Below are 25,443 nucleotides of genomic sequence, written 5' to 3'. Positions count from 1 at the left end.
AAGCAATCAAAATTTGACATATGTTAAATTTTCTTTGTGTATTATTTTTGTTATTTGATATGTTTAAATAAAATAATTGTTTTTACAGATATGTAAACAAAAGTTGGTTATAATTTACAAAAATGGCATATCTCTGACTTTTTCAAAGAGGCCAAATTGTTGGTGCTCGTATGGCAGGCGCTACTGTCACAGAATCTGCCCGAATGCTTGGCATTTCAAGAGATACTGTCTCAAAAGTGATGACTGCCTTTGAAAGAGAAGGAAAAACTTCCTCAGCAAAGCACAGTTGTGGCCGAAAGTCAAAGTTGTCTGAGAGAGACCGTCGGACTCCAAACCGAATTGTTAGAAAAGCTCGCAAGACCACGGCTCCTAAAATCAAAAGGTGGACCTACACCATATTAAAATGTATTTTGTTGATTTTCAAGGTGTTTCCATCATTTTGTCCAACCCCTGTCTATATAATGACATTTAAAAAAAACAATATAACTAGTTAAGTTAGGCATTAAACTTTTTTAATATGTATATCATGAGGGTATATTACTGTCGTTTTTGCAAATTAGGGCTTATAGTAAGTGACGGATGCAAAACTGAAAAAATACACCTTTATTTCCAAATAAAATATTGTCAACATTGACAAATGGGCAAATAAATTGTGTGGGTTTTATCTACAGTAACACGTTTTATTTGAAAACTCTAATTGCCAAAAACTGAGAAATAATGAATGTGTTCCATTTTTTTTAATAATACAGTGAAAATGCATTTAGAATAAAAGATAATTCTTAGCTAAATGTATCACCCAAATTGGTGGCGAAAAAAACAAGACATAGATCATTTTCTTTTGATAAGTAGCGATAAAGTTATTGGCCAATGAATGGGAGGAGTGCCCAAATGTGAAAATTGCTCTGGTCCATAAGGGGAAAATCCCCCTTGGTGGTGAAGTGGTTAAATACATGTTTTTTTGATGTAGTTGGTCTCTTACATGTTGGGGTCTTTGTCATAGGTAAAATATGCATTAAAGGAATATGCCTGCACAGCCATCGATGTCCTCTCCAGACGCACCCGTCTAGCTTTCCTTAATGTCCAAGCCGCTGAAGAAGCATTGCTGCGCATTGTGGACATCATGGCGAAGGAACTGAACTGGAAGGATCAAAAGAAAAAGGTACAAGGACGTTTCAGATGATCGAGTTGTAGTAATTTTGTCTTTATGCATAAATTTCCTGCAGCATAGGCTTCCAGAGCTACTGGCTATGATCTTCTCAGATAGATGTCTACGCTGCACCCTTGCAGGTCAAACAGGAGAACAGGAATGAACCTAGAGCCTTGTACAATCATTAACCCCCACAGCAAGCTGAAACACCAACAATAATAAAAGCAAGGATCAAAGTGAAAGGGTCTTAGTTTCCAAAATGGACTGCAGTATTTTTTTACTTGGCCAATTCACCACAATGAGGTTCCCTCCTTGGAATGGGTTCCCACTTTACGTACACCAGATAGCATGCAAGCAAAAACTTTGTGCTCTAGAGCAAGGGTGTCAAACGCACATAAGGGGACGAAATTTAAAACACTAATGTTGTGGGCCAAATTTTTTATTAGGTTGGACAGTCGTAAACAGGCAAAGTTTCAGCCAGAAACACTGTTGCTGGTGTGACTCTCTGAATGGGAAGTCATTTTGGTTTCATCTGCAGTGGAAAAATGAAAAGAAAATTGAGCATTTCACCAGGATGAGCATAGCGATCCTTATTTGTGTCCTGCCAGGTCTCGACCAGGCATGTGGCAAGTCTCGGCATGTGTACAGCAGGTTTTCCATAACGCAGTTTAGTTGTGATTGACCAATAACTGAGCAGTTTTACCACCTTCATGTAGTATGAGGATTTACCTACAAAATCTGCTCATAGTATTCTATATCTGTTGCTGTTACTACATGGAGGTGGTAAATTGGTTGGCGATTGGCCAATCATAATTTAAAGTGTGCACCAGCCCTTGGTAGGCACCTTCAATTATGATTGGCCAATTTTACGACCTCCATGTTGTGATGAGGGTCAGCAGATTTTAAATGCTATGAGCGGATTGTGTAGGTAAACTCTTAAGGTGGCCACTAATGATCCAATCTTTTTCATCCAATTTTACCAAATCTATGTAGTATAAGGGTAAAATGAGTTAATATATTGAATGGATAATTTGGGCAGTTCTTTTATATTACATAGAAATGGTAAGATTGGATGAAAAAGATTGGATCATTAGTGGCCACCATTATACTACATGGAGGTGGTAAAATTGGTCTGTGATTGAAAGGTGTGTACACACACCCAATGTTCATTGACCAATAATTGGCCAATTTCACCACTTCCCTGTAGTGTGAGAGCTTCCCTATACAGTCAAACAGTAGCCCCAACACTAGAGCCTTCTCTTCTAACTTGGCTCCTCCATTTCACATCATCCCATTTTGTTAAGCAGAATTTTCACCTGCAGGATCTGGACTTAAAGAGGAACTGCAGTGAAAATAACATTATGAAAAAAGTGCTTAATATTTACAATAATTATGTATACAGTAAATGATTAAGTCAGTATTTGCCCATTTTAAAATCTTTCCTCTCCTTGATTTACATTCTGACATTTATCACATGGTGACATTTACTGCTGGCAGGTGATGTCTGTGGAAGGAGACACTGCTTTTTTGGCAGTTGGAAACAGCTGCCATTTCCCACAATGCAACAAGGCTCCCACAGTGTGATGCCAATGCCTAGGTGCTGACATCACACTGTGGGTAGGGCTTCACCATAATATCAGCCATACAGAGCCCCCTGATGATCTGTTTGAGAAAAGGAAACTATTTCTCGTGGTAAAGGGGGTATTAGCTACTGATTGGGATGAAGTTCAATGCTTGGTTTCAGTTCCTCTTTAACAGAAAGAGAAAACACTGGGATACTCTAATCATCAAGCTATTAAACCGTACACTGTATTTAGATCTCTGCCTGGATTTGGGGTTTTAAAAATGACGATTGTTGGTCCTCGTTCATCGCCAGCCTTTTGAAGCACTGTGTAGTCGGAAGCCTCGTTAATGACCCGCTCCCTGCCCCAGTTAGCGTCTGATAACGATCCAGAATCCACACAGAGCTTCCTGGAATCATCAGACTGCCACGAGGATCCTCATGCTAATGACGCTCTAGTGATACGGGAGCCCTGCAGGGCCACATGCGCCTCTAAACCTCCAAGAATTAGTCTCTGCGCTCACAGCACCATTATCTGTCATGTTAAATATCCAAATTAGGGATCAACTTGCTCAAGCTAACGAGGCTTGAAGATAAATTAAGTAGATAAAATATTCCTGTAAACAAAGAGCCGTGTTAGATGGATATTCTTTGGATCTCTGTGCTAAGAAGTCAGAACCAAATTATGGGATATTCTGAAGAGTTTAAGTGTCTCTCCGGTCACAAATATAGGGAAGCATTGCTTTTTGAATTCTAACAATCTATTATTGTTGTTTTTGGAAACAATTTTATTGCAATCTTACATTTTATATCATCATTATTATTATTATTATTATTATTTATATAGCACCGACATCTTCGGCAGCGCTGTACAGAGTATAATGTCTTGTCACTTAATTGTCCCTCACAATCTAATCCCCACCACAGTCATATGTATGTTTCCTGTAGTGTAGATATTGTAATATAGGGCCATTTTTAGGGGGAAGAAAATTAACTTATCTGTATTTTTTTGGGATGTGGGAGGAAACTGGAGTGCCCAGAGAAAACCCACACATACACGCAGAGAACCTACAAACTCCTTGCAGATAGGCTGGGATACAAACTGGGGGACACAGTGCTGCATGGCAAGAGTGCTAACAACTACGCCACCGTGCTGCCCATATCCTGAGATTGTTCTATGACTGTCTCTCTGGCTTACACTGCTTTCCATCTTTGCTCATTCAGGAAATATCAAGTTAGAGCCATGGACTGCTAAAGGGGTGTTGAAAAAATGGACTGTTAGTTTGCATTTTTTTATTGCAGAAAAATAGTGGCATGCTGCAAGAATAGCATCACCACCACAAAGGTCTTTGGGGCTACATAAGAGCTTTGGGCCGTGTTCACACTTACCTGAACAGACCAACGGACATGTGGCCGAATTTTGTCTTAAAGGATTCCTGTAGCGGGGCAAAAGGAAAAAGTTACATACTCGCCTAAAAAGAGGGAAGGCTCTGGGTACCATAGTCTTCCCGGTCCTCTCTGTGTCTCCTTGTTCCACCGCTGGACCCCAATTTTAATGATGATGCAGCCTTGGGTCTCCCCAGAAGGCTTTGGAAGTACTGCGCATGTGCGTGCATGGATTTTTTGCATGTACAGTAGGTGGTGTAGGTCCACCTTTTGTGGCAATTACGTCCTCAGTTCTCCGAGGTATTGAATCATACAAATTGTGAATTGTTTCCAAAGGAATTTTAGCCCATTCTTCAGTTAAAACACCCTCCAGTTCTTTTAGAGACGATGGTGGTGAAAAATCGACTTCTTACTTGTATCTCTAATAACGACCATAAATGCTCAATAATGTTGAGGTCTGGGGATTGTGGTGGCCAGATGAGATGCTCAACTTCATTAGCATGTTCTTCGTGCCATTCTTTAACAATTCTAGCTGTATGGATTGGGGCATTATCATCTTGAAAGATGGCATTCCCCTCCGGAAACAGTTCTAGAACCATAGGATGAACTTGCTCGCCCAAAATTCCTAAATAGTCTTGACCGTTAATTCTTCCATGAATGGAAATCATTGGCCCGGCGGATTTCCAAGAAATAGCACCCCAGATCATCACAGAACTCCCACCATGTTTTACGGTTGGGAGAAGGCAGTCTGGATGAAATGCTTCTTTCGGCTGTCTCCAAACGTACGCTCGGCCGGAGGTCGGAAATAAGGTAAACGATTCGTTAGAGAAGATCACATTTTTCCACTGTTCGAGGGACCAATTCTGGTGGTTTCTACAGCACTCTCTACGCTTTGAAACATTTGTCTTTGAGAGCAGAGGTTTTCTAATTGCAGTTCTTCCGTGGAATCCAGATTTGTGCAGCTCCCGACGAACAGTTTTTGTGGAAACTGGGTTCTGTAGGTGTTCATTCAGCTCTGCAGTGATTTTAGGAGCCGTGGTCTTGCGAGCTTTTCTAACAATTTAATTTACATGTCCGACGGTCTCTCTCAGACAACTTCAACTTTCACCCACAACTGTGCTTTGCTGAAGATGTTTTTTCCTTCTCTTTCAAAGGCACTCATTACTTTTGAGACAGTATCTCTTGAAATGCCAAGCATTCGGGCAGTTTCTGTTACAGTAGTGCCTGCCATACAAGCACCAACAATTTGGCCTCTTTGAAAGTCTGAGAGATCTGCCATTTTTATAAATTATAACCAACTTTGGTTTAAATATCTGTAAAAAAAATATTTTAATTACGGTAAACCTCAAATAATAAAAATAATGAACAAAAAAAATTAACATATGTCAAGTTTTGAGTGCTTAAAACATGTTCAAAGATTATGATGCCAAAATGTTTGGCGTTTCCATTATTTTGTCCAGCCCCTGTAAATCCTAAACAAATATGGAAGCAGCACCTGTGTTAAGGTGCGTACACACATGCGACTATAGTCGTTTGTAACGATCGTTCCCCGATCTTTACCAACGACGATCGTTACAAAAAACGAACCACCGACTATTAAGGCAAACGACGAACGAGCCAAATCGCTACAAAAGAAAGTTCTGTCTCGGCGGATTTTAACCAACGACGATCGTTTGCAAAAGTAGTACATCGTTGGAAACGGTCGTTCGTACTAGGCTTGACATGCGCATTTCGCTATTTCTCCGTGAAACTTCTCATTTTTATGTGCAGGCGCAATAGTTGCTTTACGTGATGTAACGTTCGTTCTAACGATCAGATCGTTGCACACCTTTTAAAACTAACTTTACTTAGGTCGTTCTTTCATCAGTTAAAAGTTTGTTCGTCGTTCTCAACGAACGATCGTTGTCGCATGTGTGTACGTAGCATTGGAGTGAAAGGGGGATTAAAGTACTTGTTATGAACCACTACAGAAAAGGGGGAACACATCAAAGTTCTGCTGGAAAGTCTCAATCATTTGTAGTTATACCCCTGGTGAGAAATAGTAATCCTAGAAACCTGGACATGCAGTTTATACAGAATGCGCGATCCAGTTTACATCGTTAGTTCACCTGGCAGAATTCCGTATCCTAGATGTTTCATTAGAAGACTTTCTTGGCAAAGCTGCCCTTTAATTTAGTCACCAGCCATTACAAGACTTGACTTTAGAATTGGTCAGGGTTGGCGGAGTGCCGGTCACGTGACCTGATGAGCCGCCTTTGTCACATGGAAGATAAAGGAAACCGCACGGAGATGGCCAGCTAATAAAAGATAAGGACATTTTTATTTAAGGCCACGTAGGTGCAGAGGATTAATTGGTATTCCATCTGTCTGTGCACACTGCCCTTCTCCCGCTCACATTTCTCATGCAAAAAGTAGATCAGCATCGTGATTATGACAAATTGTTTTTCACGGCGCACAATGAGACCTTTTTCGGCAGATCTGTATAATTTTCCTTCCTTTAACTCCCTTATGACATATATGTTTGTTTAGGGCTTTCTATTCTTAAAACAGATCATGTGGATTTTGCTCTTAATTGAGATGCCAGGCAACATTTGGCAATTTTCCTTTACTGCTCATATTTTTTTTTTTTTCTGCTCTGAAAGGTGAATATTGTGTTCAGGAGACGAGAATATTTAAAGGGACCTTGCCCGTATTTCATCTGTGATAAGATGGCCGCACACCATATAATAAATGATCTAATTTTATGGCAATTCGATCAATTGTACAGAATAATCGAAAGCGCTTTTTTTTACCATTCATTCGAGAAACCTAATCGAATTTCCCTTTTTTTCCCCATAAAAATCGACTGGAAGTGGCAGACTTTTCTGATCAATCTTTATGAACAATTGTGTAGGGAAGATTGTCAAACTCTTGACTGAAAGACCCAAGTAATATTTTCAGAGTTTAATTAATTAGCAATGATCACTTACACATCTGTACTTTTTGCAGTTAGTGCATTGAAAGTACCTGACATGCTGGCTCCATTAGTGCCACTTCCTTTAGAGACAACGGTACAATTTTACTGGACAGTTTCCTGTTCACACTGTTTCCACTATTCCATCATCACCTACATGCAGTAGATGCTTCCTCTATCTCATCATGAAATAGTCAGGAAAAACAAGCTGATGCCCCCTCCCTTCTCTTCCCTTCGAACGAAGATTACTTGACCCGAAGCACCTCCTCCCTCTGCAGGCAAGAGTTCAACTCTTTGTGGCCAGTACTGTAAATACAGCTGAACAAAGTCTTCCCATTCTGTTCCTTAGTAATGTGCAATAAAAACAGTTAACCCTCCCGACACCCTTCCCCATGTCTTTCTGAAAGATTAAATAAAAAAGGACCAATAAATGATTTGTGGGTGGAGTAGGTTGATAGCAGGTGGGGTAGGTTGATGAGAAATGCACATGGCTTTCATAAACCGTACGGCACGATGGCGTAGTGGTTAGCGTTCTCGCCTTGCAGCACTGGGTCCCCGTTCGAATCACAGCCAAGTCAACATCTGCAAGGAGTTTGTATGTTCTCCCTGTGTCTGTGAGGGTTTCCTCTGGGCACCTCAGTTTCCTCCGACATCCCAAAAACATACAGATAAGTTAATTGGCTTCCCCCTAAATTGGCCGTAGACTACGATACATACACTACACAATACATAAATAGACATATGACTATGGTAGGGACGAGATTGTGAGAGGTAGGGACTAGGTTGACCAGACAATATACTCTATACAGCGCTGCGTAATATGTTGGCGCTATATATATACTTGAATAAAAAAAAAAAAAAATAAAAGTCTGGTATGCGTACATGCAAAAAGGGTGCCAGGGAAATTTGGGCGCCCAAAAAACCTGATAGAATATTGGTACGTTTCCGATATTCTATTATTACAGAGAAAATGATTATATTAAAATATTGTTATACTGATATTTTATCATAGCTAAACATAACTCTGCTCTCACACTGACACCCCCCCCCCCCCCCCCCCCAGAGCCGGACAAGGTCCTCCAGCACCCAAGGCTGAGACACCAAAGTGCGCCCCTCCATCCTTCCCACCCCAGCCGTCACACACTGATTTCTATCAGACTAAGAGGTGCCCCAGGCCCCCAACACTTTAATCTCTAGTTATCTGGAGGCCATGTATCCCCTTTTATTAATTCTCTCTGCCTCATACACAATAGGGGAATAGTAACTGAGTGAGTTTTGCGCCCCCTCCTACAATGCGCCCTGAGGCTGGAGCCTCTCTCGCCTCTGCCCGCCCCTAACCTTAAAGTGTGGCGGGGGGGGGGGCAGATGGGACACAGAGGCATGTTCCCTGCTGCATGACATTCCTCTTATTATCCAGCAGTACCTTTCTTTTTTTGGGGGGAATGACCTAATATTCCAGGAAAGATTTCCGTGTGGAGATGATATTCTCCACTTGCCTGATACTCTGGTTGCCTATCAGCAACCCAATTTTGTAAGTAGTATTTGTCTTATATGTTATCCCATTGCCTGAAAATACTGTACTTTTTTGGTGATCCGATTGTTCTCTGTTACCATTTTTTTCCTGGTCCCTGAGGTTCCTCACCCGAATTTCATCCACCAGATGCCCCTCACCATCAGGGAGGAAGAGATGTTAGTAGCAGAGTACGGTATCCATTTTTTGGAGCTCTGCTTTAAGGAGGAACTTTAACCAATGATTGAACTTAATCCCAACCAGTAGCTGATACCCCCTATCACACAAGAAATCTTTACTTTTTCTCGAATAGATCATCTGGGGGGGGTCTGTATGGCTGATATTGTGGTAAAAAACCCTCCCACAGTGTGATGTCATGGCCATGGCCCTGACAGTTTGCTGTCTGTGAACCTCGTTGCATTGTGGGAAATAATGTTTTTTCCCAACTGCTAAGCAAGCAGGATCTACCTCTGTGCATAGAACTCTTAAGTAATGGTGGCAACACACCATACACTTTTTTAAATATATTTTCAATTCAAGAGCCTCAATCAGTTTTTCTGATTGTAACATTTCCAAAATCTGACCAATGTACCAGACCCATATCTTCAATTTTTCTCCAATTATGAAAAAAAAACATTATTAAAGTGTGAAAAAAAATTGATTGGGTCTGTACATCAAGTAATTGACAATCTACCCTACGCCATTCAATTTTCTTAAAAATTGATCAGAAAAATCCAACACTCCCACTCTTCTTTTATCATATAAAAATGGGAATTTGGACAGATTTCTCGAATGAATGAATGAAAAAAAAAATCCTTTTTTTTTTCGCTGGGACAACCGATCGTTTTTATCAAATTGCTATAAAATTGGATAATTTTATTGTATGGTGTGTGACCACCTTAACAAACATTCCGTACAGATCACCTGGCAAGAACTAAAGATGTCTCCACCAGTGATAAATGTCAGAATGTAAATCAGGAAGAGGAAACATTTTACAATGGCCAAAGATTGACAAATCTATAAATAGATCTATAATCTATAAATATTGTTTAAAAAAAGCATTTTTATTCATTGTTATTTTCACTACAGTTCCTCTTTATACTGTGAAAACTATAAATCTTCAATACGGATTTTCTTTTCTACCAATGCAGGAAGAACTGGAATCAGCAAAGAGGTTTCTCTACTATGAAATGGGATACAAAGCTCGCTCTGAACAACTCACCGATCGATCTGAGATTAATTTGTCACCTTCGGATGTGGACAGGTGAGCAGGACGGGCCGCCCCCCCACAGCGGCTCCCCATCTCATTGTTATCAGCCCCGTCGTCTGTTTGTAATCCAGATCTCAGCTGTTGTTGAAATTGCTTCTTGCAGTCATCTGGTCAATATGTTTTAGATTAAATCCACATCAATGTATATTAGGGGGGATGTAGCTGTGGTGAAGCCATTTCATAAGGAGCTGACAATATACAGCTGCCGAATGCATAGGAATCTTATTATCGGCTCATCTTACAAAGATCTGCTAACCAGCTTTACATGGTAAGAGCATTCTACACAGACATGCAGGGAGCGTAATATATGAGCTGACATAAGGACCAGTGATCACATAGAACGTATCTGTGTATAGATCATTATTGTAGTTTAAAGGAACCCAACCTAGACTTGCAGAAAAAAAAGGAAATGTTTATGTCTTACTACATCGTATGATTACTATTTAAAGCAAATCTGAAGCAAAAAAATATATATACACTCACCTAAAGGATTATTAGGAACACCATACTAATTGACGCCCTTTCACCTTCAGAACTGCCTTAATTCTACGTGGCATTGATTCAACAAGGTGCTGAAAGAATTCTTTAGAAATGTTGGCCCATATCGATAGGATAGCATCTTGCAGTTGATGGAGATTTGTGGGATGCACATCCAGGGCATGAAGCTCCCGTTCCATCACATCCCAAAGATGCTCTATTGGGTTGAGATCTGGTGACTGTGGGGGCAATTATAGTACAGTGAACCCATTGTCATGTTCAAGAAACCAATTTGAAATGATTCGAGCTTTGTGACATGGTGCATTATCCTGCTGGAAGTAGCCATCAGAGGATTGGTACATGGTGGTCATGAAGGGATGGACATGATCAGAAACAATGCTCAGGTAGCCCGTGGCATTTAAACGATGCCCAATTGGCACTAAGGGGCCTAAAGTGTGCCAAGAAAACATCCCCACACCATTACACCACCACCACCAATACACCACCACCACCAACAACAACATCATGGATGGATCCATGTTTTCATTCTGTTTACGCCAAATTCTGACTCTATCAAGACTCATCAGACCGGGCAACATTTTTCCAGTCTTCAACTGTCAAATTTTGGTGAGCTTGTGCAAATTGTAGCATCTTTTTCCTATTTGTAGTGGAGATGAGAGGTACTCAGTGGGGTCTTCTGCTGTTGTAGCCCATCCGCCTCAAGGTTGTGCATGTTGTAGCTTCAAAAATGCTTTGCTGCATACCTAGGTTGTAACGAGTGGTTATTTCAGTCAATGTTGCTCTTCTATCAGCTTGAATCAGTCGGCCCATTCTCCTCTGACCTCTAGCATCAACAAGGCATTTTCGCCCACAGGACTGCTGCATACTGGATGTTTTTCCCTTTTCACACCATTCATTGTAAACCTTAGAAATGGTTGTGTGTGAAACTCCCAGTAACTGAGCAGATTGTGAAATACTCAGAACAGGCCGTCTAGCACCAACAACCATGCCACGCTCAAAATTGCTTAAATCGCCTTTCTTTCCCATTCTGACATTCAGTTTGGAGTTCAGGAGATTGTCTTGACCAGGACCACACCCCTAAATGCATTGAAGCAACTGCCATGTGATTGGTTGAATAGATAATTGCGTTAATGAGAAATTGAACAGGTGTTCCTAATAATCCTTAAGGTGAGTATATATATAAAATAGTGAATTGTATGTGTAGTATAGATAATGAATAGAACATTAGAGGCAAAGAATAGAGTTTCATATTTTTATTTTCAGTTATATAGCCTTTTTTTTATACCAATGCATCATTCTGTCACATTTGCAGTTTTAAAACCACACTCTGTCTTTAAGCTATAAAACAAATATGACCTTTGAACTTTCCTGCAGTAAACTGGGTCGGGATCTTATGCATGAGTGTGTCGCACACCTCCTATGATTGTGCTCCCATCATTGGGAGAAATCTGTTCTGGCGCAGTTCAATTCTATCTCAACTGCGCAAGCGCAGATTGCAATCACGAGAGGTGCACATGTGCAGAAGATCCCGACCCAGCCACGGGTTGCAATCTTATGGAGGGGAGAGCGGAGGCCTGACTCAGAGCGGAACTGCGCCGTGGGACCTAACAGACTTCTACGAGCTGCAAGAAGCCCCAGGTGAGTGAAACTTTTATTTTTTTTAGATTTCTGGATGTATTCTTTAAAGTGAATCCGAGATGAACTTTTATTCGTTGCATAATTGTGTTCCTTTCATATAGTTTTTAGGGCATTCCTCAAGCCAAATACTTTTTTGTTTTTGTTTTAATACTCTTATTCCCTATAAACTAAACAAGCCTCGCCCACAGGTTTTCAGAGAGCCTAGGCATTTTCAGACAGTAGCAAGGGCTCATGGGAGCTCAGTCTAGGCAGGAGGAGAGGGGGGGGGGGGTATTACTAGCCAGAGATTTCAGAGGCAGAGAGGAGGTTGGGGGATTAGGTGTTTTTCACAGGCTGAGTCCAGATAAGCTTGCCTGTGTGTAATGTTTACAAACAACATGGCTGCTGCCATTGTATCACAGGTAGAAATAATCATATTCTATTGAAGCTGTATGCAGCTAGATTTGCTGTGTAAAATTTAGCTAAGATACATAGACAAGTTACTTGTTATAGTTAGTTTTTCATCTCGGATCCGCTTTAAGGTAGGAGCTTAAAGAGAAACTCCAACCTAGAATTGAACTTTATCTCAATCAGTAGCTGATACCCCCTTTTACATAAGATATATAATGATTTTCACAAACAGACCATCAGGGGGCACTGTATGACTGATTTTTGTGCTGAAACTCCTCCCACAAGAAGCTCTGAGTACCGCGGTACTCTGGGCAAACTGCCACAATGTAACAATGTTCACAGACAGGAATTCGCTGTTTACAGCTGTCTCTAACAGCCAAAACAGCTAGGAGCAGCTACATAACCTGCCCACAGTAAAAATGTCACCATGTAATACATGTCAGAATGTGAATCTGGGAGAGGAAAGATTTTACAATGAGCAAACACTGACTAAATAATTTATACATAATTATGGTAAAAATGAAGCACTTTTTTTTACTACATTATTTTCACTGGAAACTGAGGATGCAAGAAGAGGGGTGGATGAGTAGAGCAGAAGGGTTCGGGATAAATAGGAGTGCTGGCAGTCCTCTCCTTGCAGATTGCTTCCATGGTTGAGTGAAGATATAACAAGGCTTTTCTCTAGCATTTTAGCTGTGCTTCATGCAAGGAAAAGGTGAATGTAGGAAATGTTTTCTTTTTAATTAGAGTTATTTACTCTAGCTTGTAGATACAAATAGATACAAGAATACAAGGCTGACAATGTTTAGTTTGCTCTCACATGAAGAGAATGTAAGCAGAATGTTTTTTACAATAGAGAGTTGGTAGAAAAAGTTTCATATTTTTATTTTCAGTTATATAGTGTTTTTTATTATTACTTTGCATCATGCCTTTAGAGTTGCAGTTTTAAAACCACACTCTGTCTTTTAAGCTATAAAATAAAGCAGAAATAATGACCCATTTGAACTTCCCTGCAGTAAAACCTTATCTCAAGCTGTCTCTCACAGTTTCTTTGCTATTTAAGTGCTTCAGAAAACAGGAGTGTATTTGACCCAAGTTGGGTCGAATAGCTCAGAGAACCTCTTTTGCATAGATAACTGAAGATTTTTAACTCTTCCTGTACTGGAAAACAATATGAGACTCCAATATTTGCTAATAGAACTAATGTTCTATTTCTTAGCTGTGCTACACATACAATTCATTGTAAAAGTGTGGGTTTTTTTCACTTCTTGGGACTGTGATAGAAAGTGTTGCATAGATAATTCATGTTTCGAAACTCCAATATTTTTAGGTATACAAAGAGATTTCACAAGTTCGATAAGGACAAAAAGGGATTCATCACAATTCTGGATGTTGAGCGTGTTTTAGAGGTAAGTCTCTGATTGGCTTCTTCAGTGCTGTCTAGTAAAGGATTGTTCATTGATGGTCTTCCATCTGTTGTATTTGTGCTTCACACTTTGCCTGATCTTCTATCTTCTCTAATCTTCAGCCCTCCACTCTCCATACTGCCATATCTGATTGATAACCAACATCTTGTTGATCTTCTCATCTATGCATTTGAGACCTATTTTCCTTCTTTCACTAGCCTGCTGACCATTGAGTTTCTTCCGTTCTCTTTCATCCCTTCTTTCCTCTTTTACTGTTTAATTTAACAGCATTTATCCCCCCCATCTTCATTATCTATCCGTAATGTTGCTTGTCATCTCTCTCCTTAAGCTGGCCACTAATGTTCCAACTTCCTGAACGGATCAACCACCCAGAAACAATCAATCTGGAACACTAACGGAATGTGAAAACTTGGCAGATCCAACTACGGCAATTGATCCGTTTTACCGATCTAATCGATTGATTGATAGGATCAGGCAACTTTTCACTTCCTGTTCGGCCGGTCGGTTGTTCAGTAAATTAAACCATTAATGCCCACCATTCGCCTCCCTGACACCTGTTAAGCCTTGTCCACTATCTTACTGCTATCTTTCCTTTTTTTGTTGTTGTACTACTGTTTGCTTTCTTTTCTGGTTTCCCCTCTGCTCAACCCATGTCTGTCAATCATCTCCTGCTACCAACACTATTGTGGTGTCCGATTTCCCTACTGCAGGTACATGGCACCCATCCCTATTCCTGCTGCTGTCTTTCAACCACATTTTCTTACTTATTTGCCCCAACTCTGTTCTTTGTCTTCTACTGCCTCACATAAATGTTTCCCTCTGTTGCCCATATCCCATGACCTCAATACTTTCCCTTCCTTCTGTTCTACCCAATGTTCCACCCCCTTTCTTCTATCTTCGGTGTTTCTGCAGTGTGTCGTTTACTATAGTTTCTCTCATACCCTATCTATTCTTTACTGTTTTAACAACTTTCTCCTCTGCCTCACCACCTATTGTTGGTCCTCCAGCACCCCATCACACATCTTTCTTTCTCCACAGCTTCACTTACCCTTCTTTCTCTGTTTTTCCACACTCCAACTTTGTACTTCATCGCACTAAATGTTGCACACTCAGGCATCCGTTTTATTTCATCTACTACTCAAAAGCTCTTCACACTTCCTCAGCAGTAACGCCATCTGTCTTCTTATACTGTCATACTTCCTGCACTTCCATTTCTGTAAAGGACACTGTAGCAGGGCAATACAGACAGTTCCTCACTCAGACACTATCATAAATGGAGCCTGCATGTAACAAATGACAGTCACTGGATACAACATAGATGTTTGTAGCTTATGGCCACAATTCACTAAGTTCATCTCCTGTCTTTAACCTCCCTGGCGTTCAGTGTCTGCTGGATTTCTGTGCGAAAAGTGATCCAGTTAATTTTCATAAAAATGTTCCTGTAACCTACCAAAATGTTTCAAGCAAGGGTCGAGTATACATTTTGAGTATAATAAAAGCTTGAAACACAAAATCAAATCAAAACTAAAATTTCAAAATAACTGCCCAAAATCTCTGATCATTTACACTTCCAAGCTGTAGCTGTTCAACCGCCACTAATACGAATGTAAAGCTAGCCATGCATGTAGTGATGAGGGGCAGATTCGACTAAGAGATAAATCTCTCTCTGATCTAATCTGATTAGAGAGAGATCTGTCTGCTGCCCATACACCTCAGGCTGATTCCTGAACGATTTCAGCATGAAATCTTTTGGGAATTGGCCGTGTCCACTACCTCGCCGCTGCCCCCCTAGTGTATGTATGTACCCCCCGCGTGTACATTTATACATTACCTTTCCTGTGTCCCCACCGTGCGGTGCTCATCCATCTTCGGAATCCTCTGCCGGTTACTTTATTTTATTCAATACAAAAAAAAAGTTTGCTGCCAGATGTTGACACTTCCTGACTCTGGCGTCATCAACACCAATCGCCAGGGAACGTCGCTATCGGAGGTGCATGATGAGGGATCGGAACGCTAATGGTTAGTATAAATGCTCCTAATCTAGGTGCCCCCAGTATAGTTTAGCAGGTCATAAGTGCCGCAGTATAGGTCAACCAGCCATAGGTGCCGCAGTACAGGTTAGCTAGCCATAGGTGCCACAGTATAGGTTAGGCAGCCATAGGTGTCCCAGTATAAGTTAGCTAGCCATAGGTGCCACAGTATAGGTTAGGCAGCCATAGGTGCCGCAGTACAGGTTAGCTAGCCATAGGTGCCGCAGTACAGGTTAGCTAGCCATAGGTGCCGCAGTACAGGTTAGCTAGCCATAGGTGCCGCAGTACAGGTTAGCTAGCCATAGGTGCCGCAGTACAGGTTAGGCAGCCATAGGTGTCCCAGTATAAGTTAGCTAGCCATAGGTGCCGCAGTACAGGTTAGCTAGCCATAGGTGCCGCAGTACAGGTTAGCTAGCCATAGGTGCCGCAGTACAGGTTAGCTAGCCATAGGTGCCGCAGTACAGGTTAGCTAGCCATAGGTGCCGCAGTACAGGTTAGCTAGCCATAGGTGCCACAGTATAGGTTAGGCAGCCATAGGTGTCTCAGTGTAAGTTAGCTAGCCATGGGTGCTACAGTATAGGTCCTAACCTATTAGCCAGTCATAGGTGTCTCAGTATAGGTTAGCTAGCAATAGGTCCCACAGTATTGGTTCGCTAGCTACACAACCCTCCTCCCTCCCTCCCTATGCAACGATAGTGCCTGAAAGATCTCCCCCTGCAGCGGCTTACTTCCTTCTGTCTCGCTCCCTCCCTCCGCAGCCAAGCAGGTGGCCAGTGCTGATACTCACCGGTGCCGTCGCCCGGGCTGATCACCCCACCAGCTCCGATCTTTCCTGTTCACCGTACCGGGGTGTGGCTTGATGACGTCATCAGGTCGTGCGCCCTGGTTCCACCGTGAACACAAGAGGAGCTAGTGGTGTGATTGGTGCAGGCGACAAGCACAGTGAGTAACATCACAGGCCACCTACATGGCTGCGGAGGGAGGGAGCACTATCGCTACAAAGGGAGGGGTGAAAATCACTAAACGGGGTGAATGATGAGGGGGCAACAACACTTCTAGGATACCTATAGCTGGCTAACATGTCCTGGCCCCCCTATACCTAACTGACTTACTCTGGGTGCCCACAGTTTAGTAGAAAATCTCCTGAGCGGCATGCCCGACACTGTTGGGCATACCAATTTCAGTGAGTTTTCCTTGCCCGAAACAGTGTCGGGAATACGGCCCAGGAGGTTTAGAATAATTTTGTGCTGTTTTTACTGTTTTCACCATGGTGATAAAGCATTTAGTATTCATTAAGAAATTTACCTCAGGCAAATCTTAAAATAAGGATTCTATCCTTAACTACCTGCGGACCGCTGCAGTATAAATCTACAGCAGGCAGTGGGCGCTGCGGTCCTGACGTAAACTCTATGTCCCATTCACCACGCATCCCCGCCGCTGTCGCCGCTCGATCTCCGCCGCAATGTACTGCCCTACCGCCTCTATGACGGCAGAGCACTGTGAGCCGGGCAGGAGCCATTTTCATTGGCTCCTGGCCCTGTCATTCATATAAGCAATTCCCATTGGCTTACATGGAGTGACAGGGTCAGGAGCAAATGAAAACTGCTCCTGACCGGCGCACAGCGCTCTGCCGTCATAGCGACGGCAGAGAGAGCAGCCTGCGGCAGGGACGGAGCCACGGATTTTAGCGGCGATTCGTCGGGAAGCGGCGGTTTACTGGACCAGCACCCACTGGTCCTTAAGGGGGCAGAGGGTGCTGGTCCCGAAGTGGTTAAGTTAAAGAGAACCCGAGGTGGGTTTGAAGAATATTATCTGCATACAGAGGCTGGATCTGCCTATACAGCCCAGCCTCTGTTGCTATCCCAAACCCCCCTAAGGTCCCCCTGCACTCTGCAATCCCTCATAAATCACAGCCACGCTGCTGACAAACAGCTTGTCAGAGCTGGCTGTGTTTATCTCTATAGTGTCAGTCTGCTGCTCTCCCTGCCTCCTGCAGAACTCCAGTCTCCGCCTGCATCCCTTCCCTCCCTGCTGATTGGAGGGAAGGGACGGGGGCAGGGACCGGAGCTATGCAGGAGGCGGGGGAGCAGCTGAGACTGACACTACAGATGTAAACACAGCCTCACAGCACGGCTGTGATTTATGAGGGATTGCAGAGTGCAGGGGGACCTTAGTGGGGTTTGGGATAGCAACAGAGGCTGGGCTGTATAGGCAGATCCAGCCTCTGTATGCAGATAACATTCTTTAAACACACCTCGGGTTCTCTTTAAGAAGCCATTTCGAAACTTAGAATTCTGTCGTTATTTTAATGATTGAAACTTTAAGTTAAAGACAAGATGTTAATTCACAGAGAGGAATGCAAGTGATAACAGTAAAGTTGTGAGGAATTATAACTTGTCCTGAGCTGTAGGTAAGTGGATTTTTACTACAGATTGCAATGTAAAGTGAAGCATTCTGAGCTGTCTGCTTTATTTTTTACTTGTTTATGCAGAAGGGGACTCTGTATAGAGAGATATATACACAGCAGGCACACAGAGAGGGAGGCAGAGAGAGACACCGAGTGTATGTATGTATATGTATATATATATATATATATATATATATATATATATATATATATATATATATATATATATATATATATATATATATATATATATATATATACACACAGACCCGCACACAGAAATTCACTCACAGAGACCCAAAAATACACACACACACACACACACACACACACTATCCCCCCACCCCTTTTGGTACTGGTCACACGGCTGTCCCCAGTACAGCGCTGCCTTAGATCGCAGCGCTGCACTGCCCTAACAGATGGCGTCTAACAGTCTGAAGGCGGGGTGGAGCTGCGCCCCCCGATCAGGAGATGCGCGCGCAGCCTGCGTTCGATCTCCTGCTAGCCCCATAGAAGACCGTTCACGCCAGTCGGCCTGGGGCTGCCGCACTGCTCACGCCAATTGGCGTGGAGCAGTTGGCAAGTAGTTAAAGAGAACCAGTACTGAGTAAAAATATTTAAAATAAACACATGAGGTAACTTCAAATGAACATTGCATAGTTACCTTGCCATCAGTTCCTCTCAGAAGCTCACCATTTTCTTATGACAATAATCCCTTCCAGTTCTGACAATATTTTGGGACGCGGGACAGGAGAAAGACACTGAGGAGTAGACGACATGGAAGGTAAGTATGACTTGTGTATGCTTATTTTGACTTTTAATGTTCAGTTCAGGTTTTCTTTAAGGACTGAAGTGATGAGACAATTCTCTCACTGTGAAAGCTTATCACTACATGTTAATAAGGCAAGCTTCTTTAGTGAATTACCGTATATACTCGAGTATAAGCCGACCCGAGTATAAGCCGACCCCCCAACTTTTACCTAAAAAACTTGGAAAAAATGATTGACTCGAGTATAAGCCGGGGGGGAAGCAATGCAGAGGTCTAAAGTCATTGTCCTGCTAGCCATACACTAAACAACAAGTGCCCAATCCTGCAAATGACTGTGCCCCCAGCATATGCAGCGTAGTTTGAGAGGATATGCGGCCATGACTGTGTCCCCATTCCCCCTCCAGAGCCGAACAGTTTATAAATAAATCCTGTGTGTCTCAGCCAGAGTATCCTCTTTATATAGTGCTGTGTGATTAGGGCACATCTACAGCCATCACTTTACTTTCCCCATCTCCATCCAGAGCAGAGCAGTTTATAACTAAATCCTGTGTGTTTCAGCCAGTGTATCCCCTCTATATAGTGCTTTGTGATTAGGGCACATATTCAGTCACAAGGGTTCCCCTCTAGAGCGGAGTATTATCTAAATTACAGCTATGTCCAGCTATGTCCCCTGAGTGCCTCCCCTGCATATTGCAGTGTGGTTTAGCCGCACTGACAGTGTCGGCTCTCTCCCCCCCCCCCCACCCCCGCCAGAGCGAAGCGGCATGTAAATATCAGCTGTGTGCTGATCTGATTGCCGCTCTCGCTGTGTGCAGAGAGATAAACTGCGGTGCGTGCTTCCTCCACTTACTTGCTAAAGTCCGTTCGTGCTGCGGGGATTTCTCTATAGCTGCTCTGATGCCGGCTCATCTCTATGACACCATCTAGTGGCGCTTCCGTCATAGAGATGAGCCGGCATCAGAGCAGCTATAGAGAAATCCCCGCAGCACGAACGGACTTTAGCAAGTAAGTGGAGGAAGCACGCACCGCAGTTTATCTCTCTGCACACAGCGAGAGCGGCAATCAGATCAGCACACAGCTGATATTTACATGCCGCTTCGCTCTGGCGGGGGTGGGGGGGGGAGAGAGCCGACACTGTCAGTGCGGCTAAACCACACTGCAATATGCAGGGGAGGCACTCGGGGGACATAGCTGTAATTTAGATAATACTCCGCTCTAGAGGGGGAGAGTAGAAAACCCTTGTGACTATATATGTGCCCTAATCATCCATAACTATATAGAGGGGGTTACTGGGTAGGGGGACAATGGCATGGCGACTCGTGTATAAGCCGACCCCCCCACTTTTGGAGCACTTTTTTGGTCCCAAAAATTCGGCTTATACACGAGTATATACGGTAACACTTAAAATAGTGATTGATGTGTGGTGATAAGTTTCCACCTGCCTTATTATCCCTGGTATGATCTTAGTGAATTATGGCCAAAGACTCATTGGATATTGAAGAGAACATCAGCTTCATTCTCTCTGTATATAATGAGATGTTCGTTTTACCCGCAATGCATTATTTGTCAGTGCTAAACACAAAGATGGTGCAGATAGTTTAGGCCACTTAGCACACATCTTCTCTTGATACATGCTTCCCAGTAGTGTGAATGTCTTCTAATATTCATCTGTGATCATTGCAAATAGGTCTCACGGGTCTGTGTATACTCGCTCGAATTTAATTACCATGATTATCATTCACTTGTGCAAATGCATATTCCCCATTAAGAACAGGCATGTAATACCCTGCAAATAAAAATGCTTAAAGGAAACCAGTAGTGGGTGGAATATGGAGGGAGACATTGCTGGCTTGCTTCTAAAGAGGTTACTTGCCAGCAGAGTTTAGACGTTTGATTGAAGAATTGCAATACCATTTCTAGAGTTTCCAACCAAACAAGAACAAGAAAGTGAACAGGTGCCGTGTGCTAGTGTCCCTGCCATACCTCCGGACCCTCAACTCTATGTCCTCCTGTGTTTCCTTGCATGTCTGGCTCTTCTCCTCCTGCCCCTGCTCTACCCCCCCCCCCCTCCACCCCCATGCTATGTGTCCTCCTGTCCCTCGCATGTCCTCCTGTGTTCACCTCAGTGTGTTACTGTTCTACTACTGTCCCTGCTCTACCCCCCCCCCCCCTTTCCCCGCTATGTGTACTCCTGTTCCTGCGCTCTGTCTCATCCTGTGTCCATCTTCCTGTGTGGCTGTTCTTCTCTTGTCCCTGCTCTACACTTTTTTTTTTTTTTTTTGTCCCACACTCCCCTCCACCCTGTGAGCTTGTGTGTTCCTTTCCGAAAGTAAGGTGATTAGGATTTCTTGATTATTGTCATGTACAAGCGCTTCATAGCCAAACTACACAGAACATTTTGCAAGGAAATTTTAATTGCCATTCGGTATAAATGTGGAAATGGTGTATCTTACAATATATAAACAAACCAGTGAACAGAATATGGTTTTAATGAGTCGGACATGCTTGTTACCTTTGACTAGCTTCCTTTTCTCTGTAGATTTAGCTGGTAAGTGGGTCAATCAGGAGTGACTATGTAACTCCCAAAGTGGGTAAAAACAAATTGGCCAGATCATATTTTCCAGCATTATAGTATCGACAAAGGTATTGCATGGAAATACATTGAACATTGGTTTCAATAGCTGCTTAGGTCAATGCCCTCCTTATCCATGTTCAGTTCGGTGCACAAGAGATGGGTGGGAGTTTGTCACTCAGATATGGTAGAACCGCTTGTTGCTGACTTGTAGACAGGAAGTGAGGTTTTAGTTCTCAACACTATGAACAGGAAGTCAGAAAAGCACGTCTATAGGGAGAGGTAGACAGCTGCAGGCAACCACATCTATAAAGCAAGCAAGCAAGTTTTAAATTTGAAAATGTAGTGCCAAAAGTGTGCTTTTAGAATTCAACCTTGTTAATTTAGGGTGTACTTGGGCTGTGAGCGACTGATGTCATCTGCATAAATTATAGATATTCTGCATGCGTGTTTCTGCAGGCTATAAACTGAGTAGAGCTATTTCTAGTGCAGTGCTTGCTGCAGCCGTGACGTGAGGTCCTAATATGATGCTGCTCTTCTGTTCCAGAATATAAATGTCCAGATGGACGGCAACACTCTGCATGACATCCTCAATGAAGTTGATCTGAATAAAAACGGGCAAGTTGAGCTCAATGAATTCCTACAGGTCAGTATTATTTCCTTCCCTCCTCCCTTCACTTTCTGAGGTTGTTTGGTAATTATGGGCCCAGGCCATACATGAGTTTGACTTAAAGCAGATCTGAACTGAAAATAAATGTATTGAATGATTAATTGTAAGTCTTTTACTAAAGAAAAATATAAGATAGAACTGTCTATGTTTATGTTCACTTTAAGGCCTTCAATTTATGACTTTATTCTAAATGGTAGCCATTAAAAATCTGCCTTGCTGAACTGAAAAACAGCCACAAGTAATGACCCTTTGAACATTCCAGCACTAAAACCTTATCTCAAGCCTTCTCTCACTCTTTACCAGCTCTTTTGATTTCTACAGGTAGTCCCATGTTAACAAATAATATAGGAGATTATAGGTCAGTTCCTAAACTTAATCTGTTTTGAAGTCGGAATACTGTGCCTCCAGTGTCCCCCTCTGTGACAACTCTGTTCCCTGTGACATCAGTGCCCCACTGCACCCCCCTCTGTGCCTCTACTGTCCCCCACTGTGCCCCCTACTGTCCCTCTCTGCCTCCACTACCCCCTTTTTGCCCTCTGTAGCAGCACTGCCCACACTGAGCCAACTGTCCCCCACCACTGTTCCCATTGTGACTCCTTTGTGCCTCCTGTGTCCATCCTGAACCTCCATGGCCCCCATTGTGATCCCTTTATGCCTCCACTGCCCTCACTGTGACCCCCCCCCCCCCATGCCTCTGCTGCCCCATTGTGACCTTTTTGTGCCTCCTGTGTGCACCCAATGTCCCCATTTTGACCCCACTGTGCCTCCTGAGGTGCCTGGCTCTTCTACTGACCACATATGCTATTGCTCCGTTGTTATTGCCTGATGTAGCGGGATCAAATCTGCGAAACGCGTTGCATATTTGGAGTTCATAAATAAAATATATTGACTGTGTTTACTACAGTCGTTGTGTGTCTACTTGGAGGAGGTAAGTCCACCACTACCTCCTCTATTTACCAAGAATTTGGTTTTTAAGCTCATTTAGCTTCCTTTTATCCTTTTGGGGCCTCTGTTCTCCTGCATAATATTGAGTCCACCCTGGGTGGATGGTTGAACCCCCTTTTTCTCATCTATACAGAGCGACTTCTTATTCCTGAGTGGGTTCAGGAAAATCTCCCCACCTGCCTTTACAGTGGTTGCCTAATGGTAACCCTGGTTTGTGAGTATTAATATTTACTCTATCTAGTAACCATTTACCAGTACATATTACACTATTGGGGCTCTTGGTGTTCCTTGTTTTTACCACTGTGCCTCCTGTCTCTCCCCGTGTCTCCACTTCCCTTATGTGGCCACCTTTTGTACCTGCATTGCCCCAGTGTCTGTAATTTTTCTGTATTTGAAAAATTGACAACCTGCGTAACTTTTTTGCCTACAGAGTGTAATTCATACTCCGTGTGTTTGAGTGGGCACACATATATCTATAATTTGCTTTTTAATGCATTTGTCGCATTCATTTTTGGGTAAACTAGGCCTGATGATATGTCCTGTCCCTGTATTTTGTCCTCTGAATGTGTATGGAAGAAACACATACTTCAAAAACCAAGAATATTGCATTTTAGATCAAGGCCCAAATTCAAGAAAATTAAAGTACATGTAAGTGTAAGTCTACTACCACTAAAGGGGCTTGTGGCAAAGGTTATAAAACTTAAAAGTACACGTCAAATTGTCCCAGAGTAGTTGCACTGAAATTGTTTTACTTCCTATGTAGCTGTCACATAGTTACATAGTTATTTGGGTTGAAAAAAGACATACGTCCATCGAGTTCAACCAGAGAACAAAGTACAACTCCAGCCTGCTCCCTCACATATCCCTGTTGATCCAGAGGAATGCGAAAAACCCTTACAAGGCATGGTCCAATTATCCCCAAAAGGGAAAAAATTCCTTCTCGACTCCTAATGGCAATCAGATAAAATCCCTGAATTAATATCACTGGGCATTACCTAGTAGTTGTAGCCATGGATGCAAGGAAAGCATCTAAGCCCCCTTTAAATGCAGGTATAGAGTTTGCCATAACTACGTCCTGCGGCATTGCATTCCACGTCTTAATCACTCTTACTGTAAAGAACCCTTTCCTAAATAAAAGGCTAAAAAGTTTTTCCTCCATGCGCAGATCATGTCCTCTAGTCCTTTGAGAAGGCATAGGGACAAAAAGCTCACCCGCCAAGCTTTTATATTGCCCTCTGATGTATTTGCACATGTTAATTAGATCCCCTCTAAGGCGTCTTTTCTCTAGACTAAATAAACCCAGTTTATCTAACCTTTCTTGGTAAGTGAGACCTTCCATCCCACGTATCAATTTTGTTGCTCGTCTCTGCACCTGCTCTAAAACTGCAATATCTTTCCTGTAATGTGGTGCCCAGAACTGAATTCCATATTCCAGATGTGGCCTTACTACAGAGTTAAACAGGGGCAATATTGTGCTAGCATCTCGAGTTTTTATTTCCCTTTTAATGCATCCCAAAATTTTGTTAGCTTTAGCTGCAGCGGCTTGGCATTAAGTGTGATTATTTAACTTGTTGTCGATGAGTACTCCTAAGTCCTCCAAGTTTGATGTCCCCAATACTTATTGTACATGCAATAAGTATTATAATCTCACAGCTCTAATGACAGGTTTTTGACTAGTCCATCTCATCTCGGGGGATTCTCTGTATTAGTTTCAAAAGCCCTCCCTGAAAAGGATCTATAAAATGATTTTTATGTATTTATTCATTTATTTGACAGTTCTCCCTACTTGCATGCCATTATTTTGGCAGCTTGACTCTACAGCTGCTGTTCAGGGAGATCTTTTGAAAATAGGATACCTTGAGAATCTCCTAGGAGTAGATGGACTAGTCCAAAGCCTGCTATTAAGTGGTTCAGAGCTTATAATATCTATTGTAGAGGACAGCTATGTAGGAAGTAAAACATGTTTTAAATTACAGTTGCATCTTGTATGCATGTGTTCATATGTAAATAAAATTTATTTTTTTGCTATAAAGCCCCTGCTGATTTATTTTTTCCATATATTCATTAATCCCTCCAGCTGTGATTGCGCTCTGTTCCTGACTGTTCACAGCACAATCATGGCAAGTGGAAATTGAAGGCTGCGTAATCGTAATGGGATTGCACTTCCTGGTGGAAAAGGAGCCTTAAAGAGACTCTCTAACAAAATTTTCAGCCTTATTTTTTCTATCCTATAAGTTCCTATACCTGTTCTAATGTGGTCTGTCTTACTG

General features: G+C 42.5%; 1 protein-coding gene across 4 annotated transcripts in view; it reads left to right on the top strand.

Annotated features, from left to right (window-relative positions):
• The window catches only part of GPD2 (glycerol-3-phosphate dehydrogenase 2), a 318,302-nt gene that overhangs the window by 197,733 nt on the left and 95,126 nt on the right, over positions 1-25,443 (top strand). For all 4 annotated transcript variants that reach the window (XM_068245759.1, XM_068245757.1, XM_068245756.1 and 1 more), the window contains exons 13-16: positions 1,001-1,159; positions 9,709-9,821; positions 13,684-13,762; positions 22,106-22,204. In XM_068245759.1, coding sequence (XP_068101860.1) covers positions 1,001-1,159; positions 9,709-9,821; positions 13,684-13,762; positions 22,106-22,204 — 450 coding nt within the window. The remainder of the gene's footprint in view (positions 1-1,000; positions 1,160-9,708; positions 9,822-13,683; positions 13,763-22,105; positions 22,205-25,443) is intronic.

Source organism: Hyperolius riggenbachi, chromosome 7 (assembly GCF_040937935.1).
Source record: "Hyperolius riggenbachi isolate aHypRig1 chromosome 7, aHypRig1.pri, whole genome shotgun sequence".
Classification (NCBI taxonomy): domain Eukaryota; kingdom Metazoa; phylum Chordata; class Amphibia; order Anura; family Hyperoliidae; genus Hyperolius; species Hyperolius riggenbachi.
The sequence above is the reverse complement of the archived record's forward strand: the minus strand, read 5'-3'. Positions and strand labels throughout refer to the sequence as shown.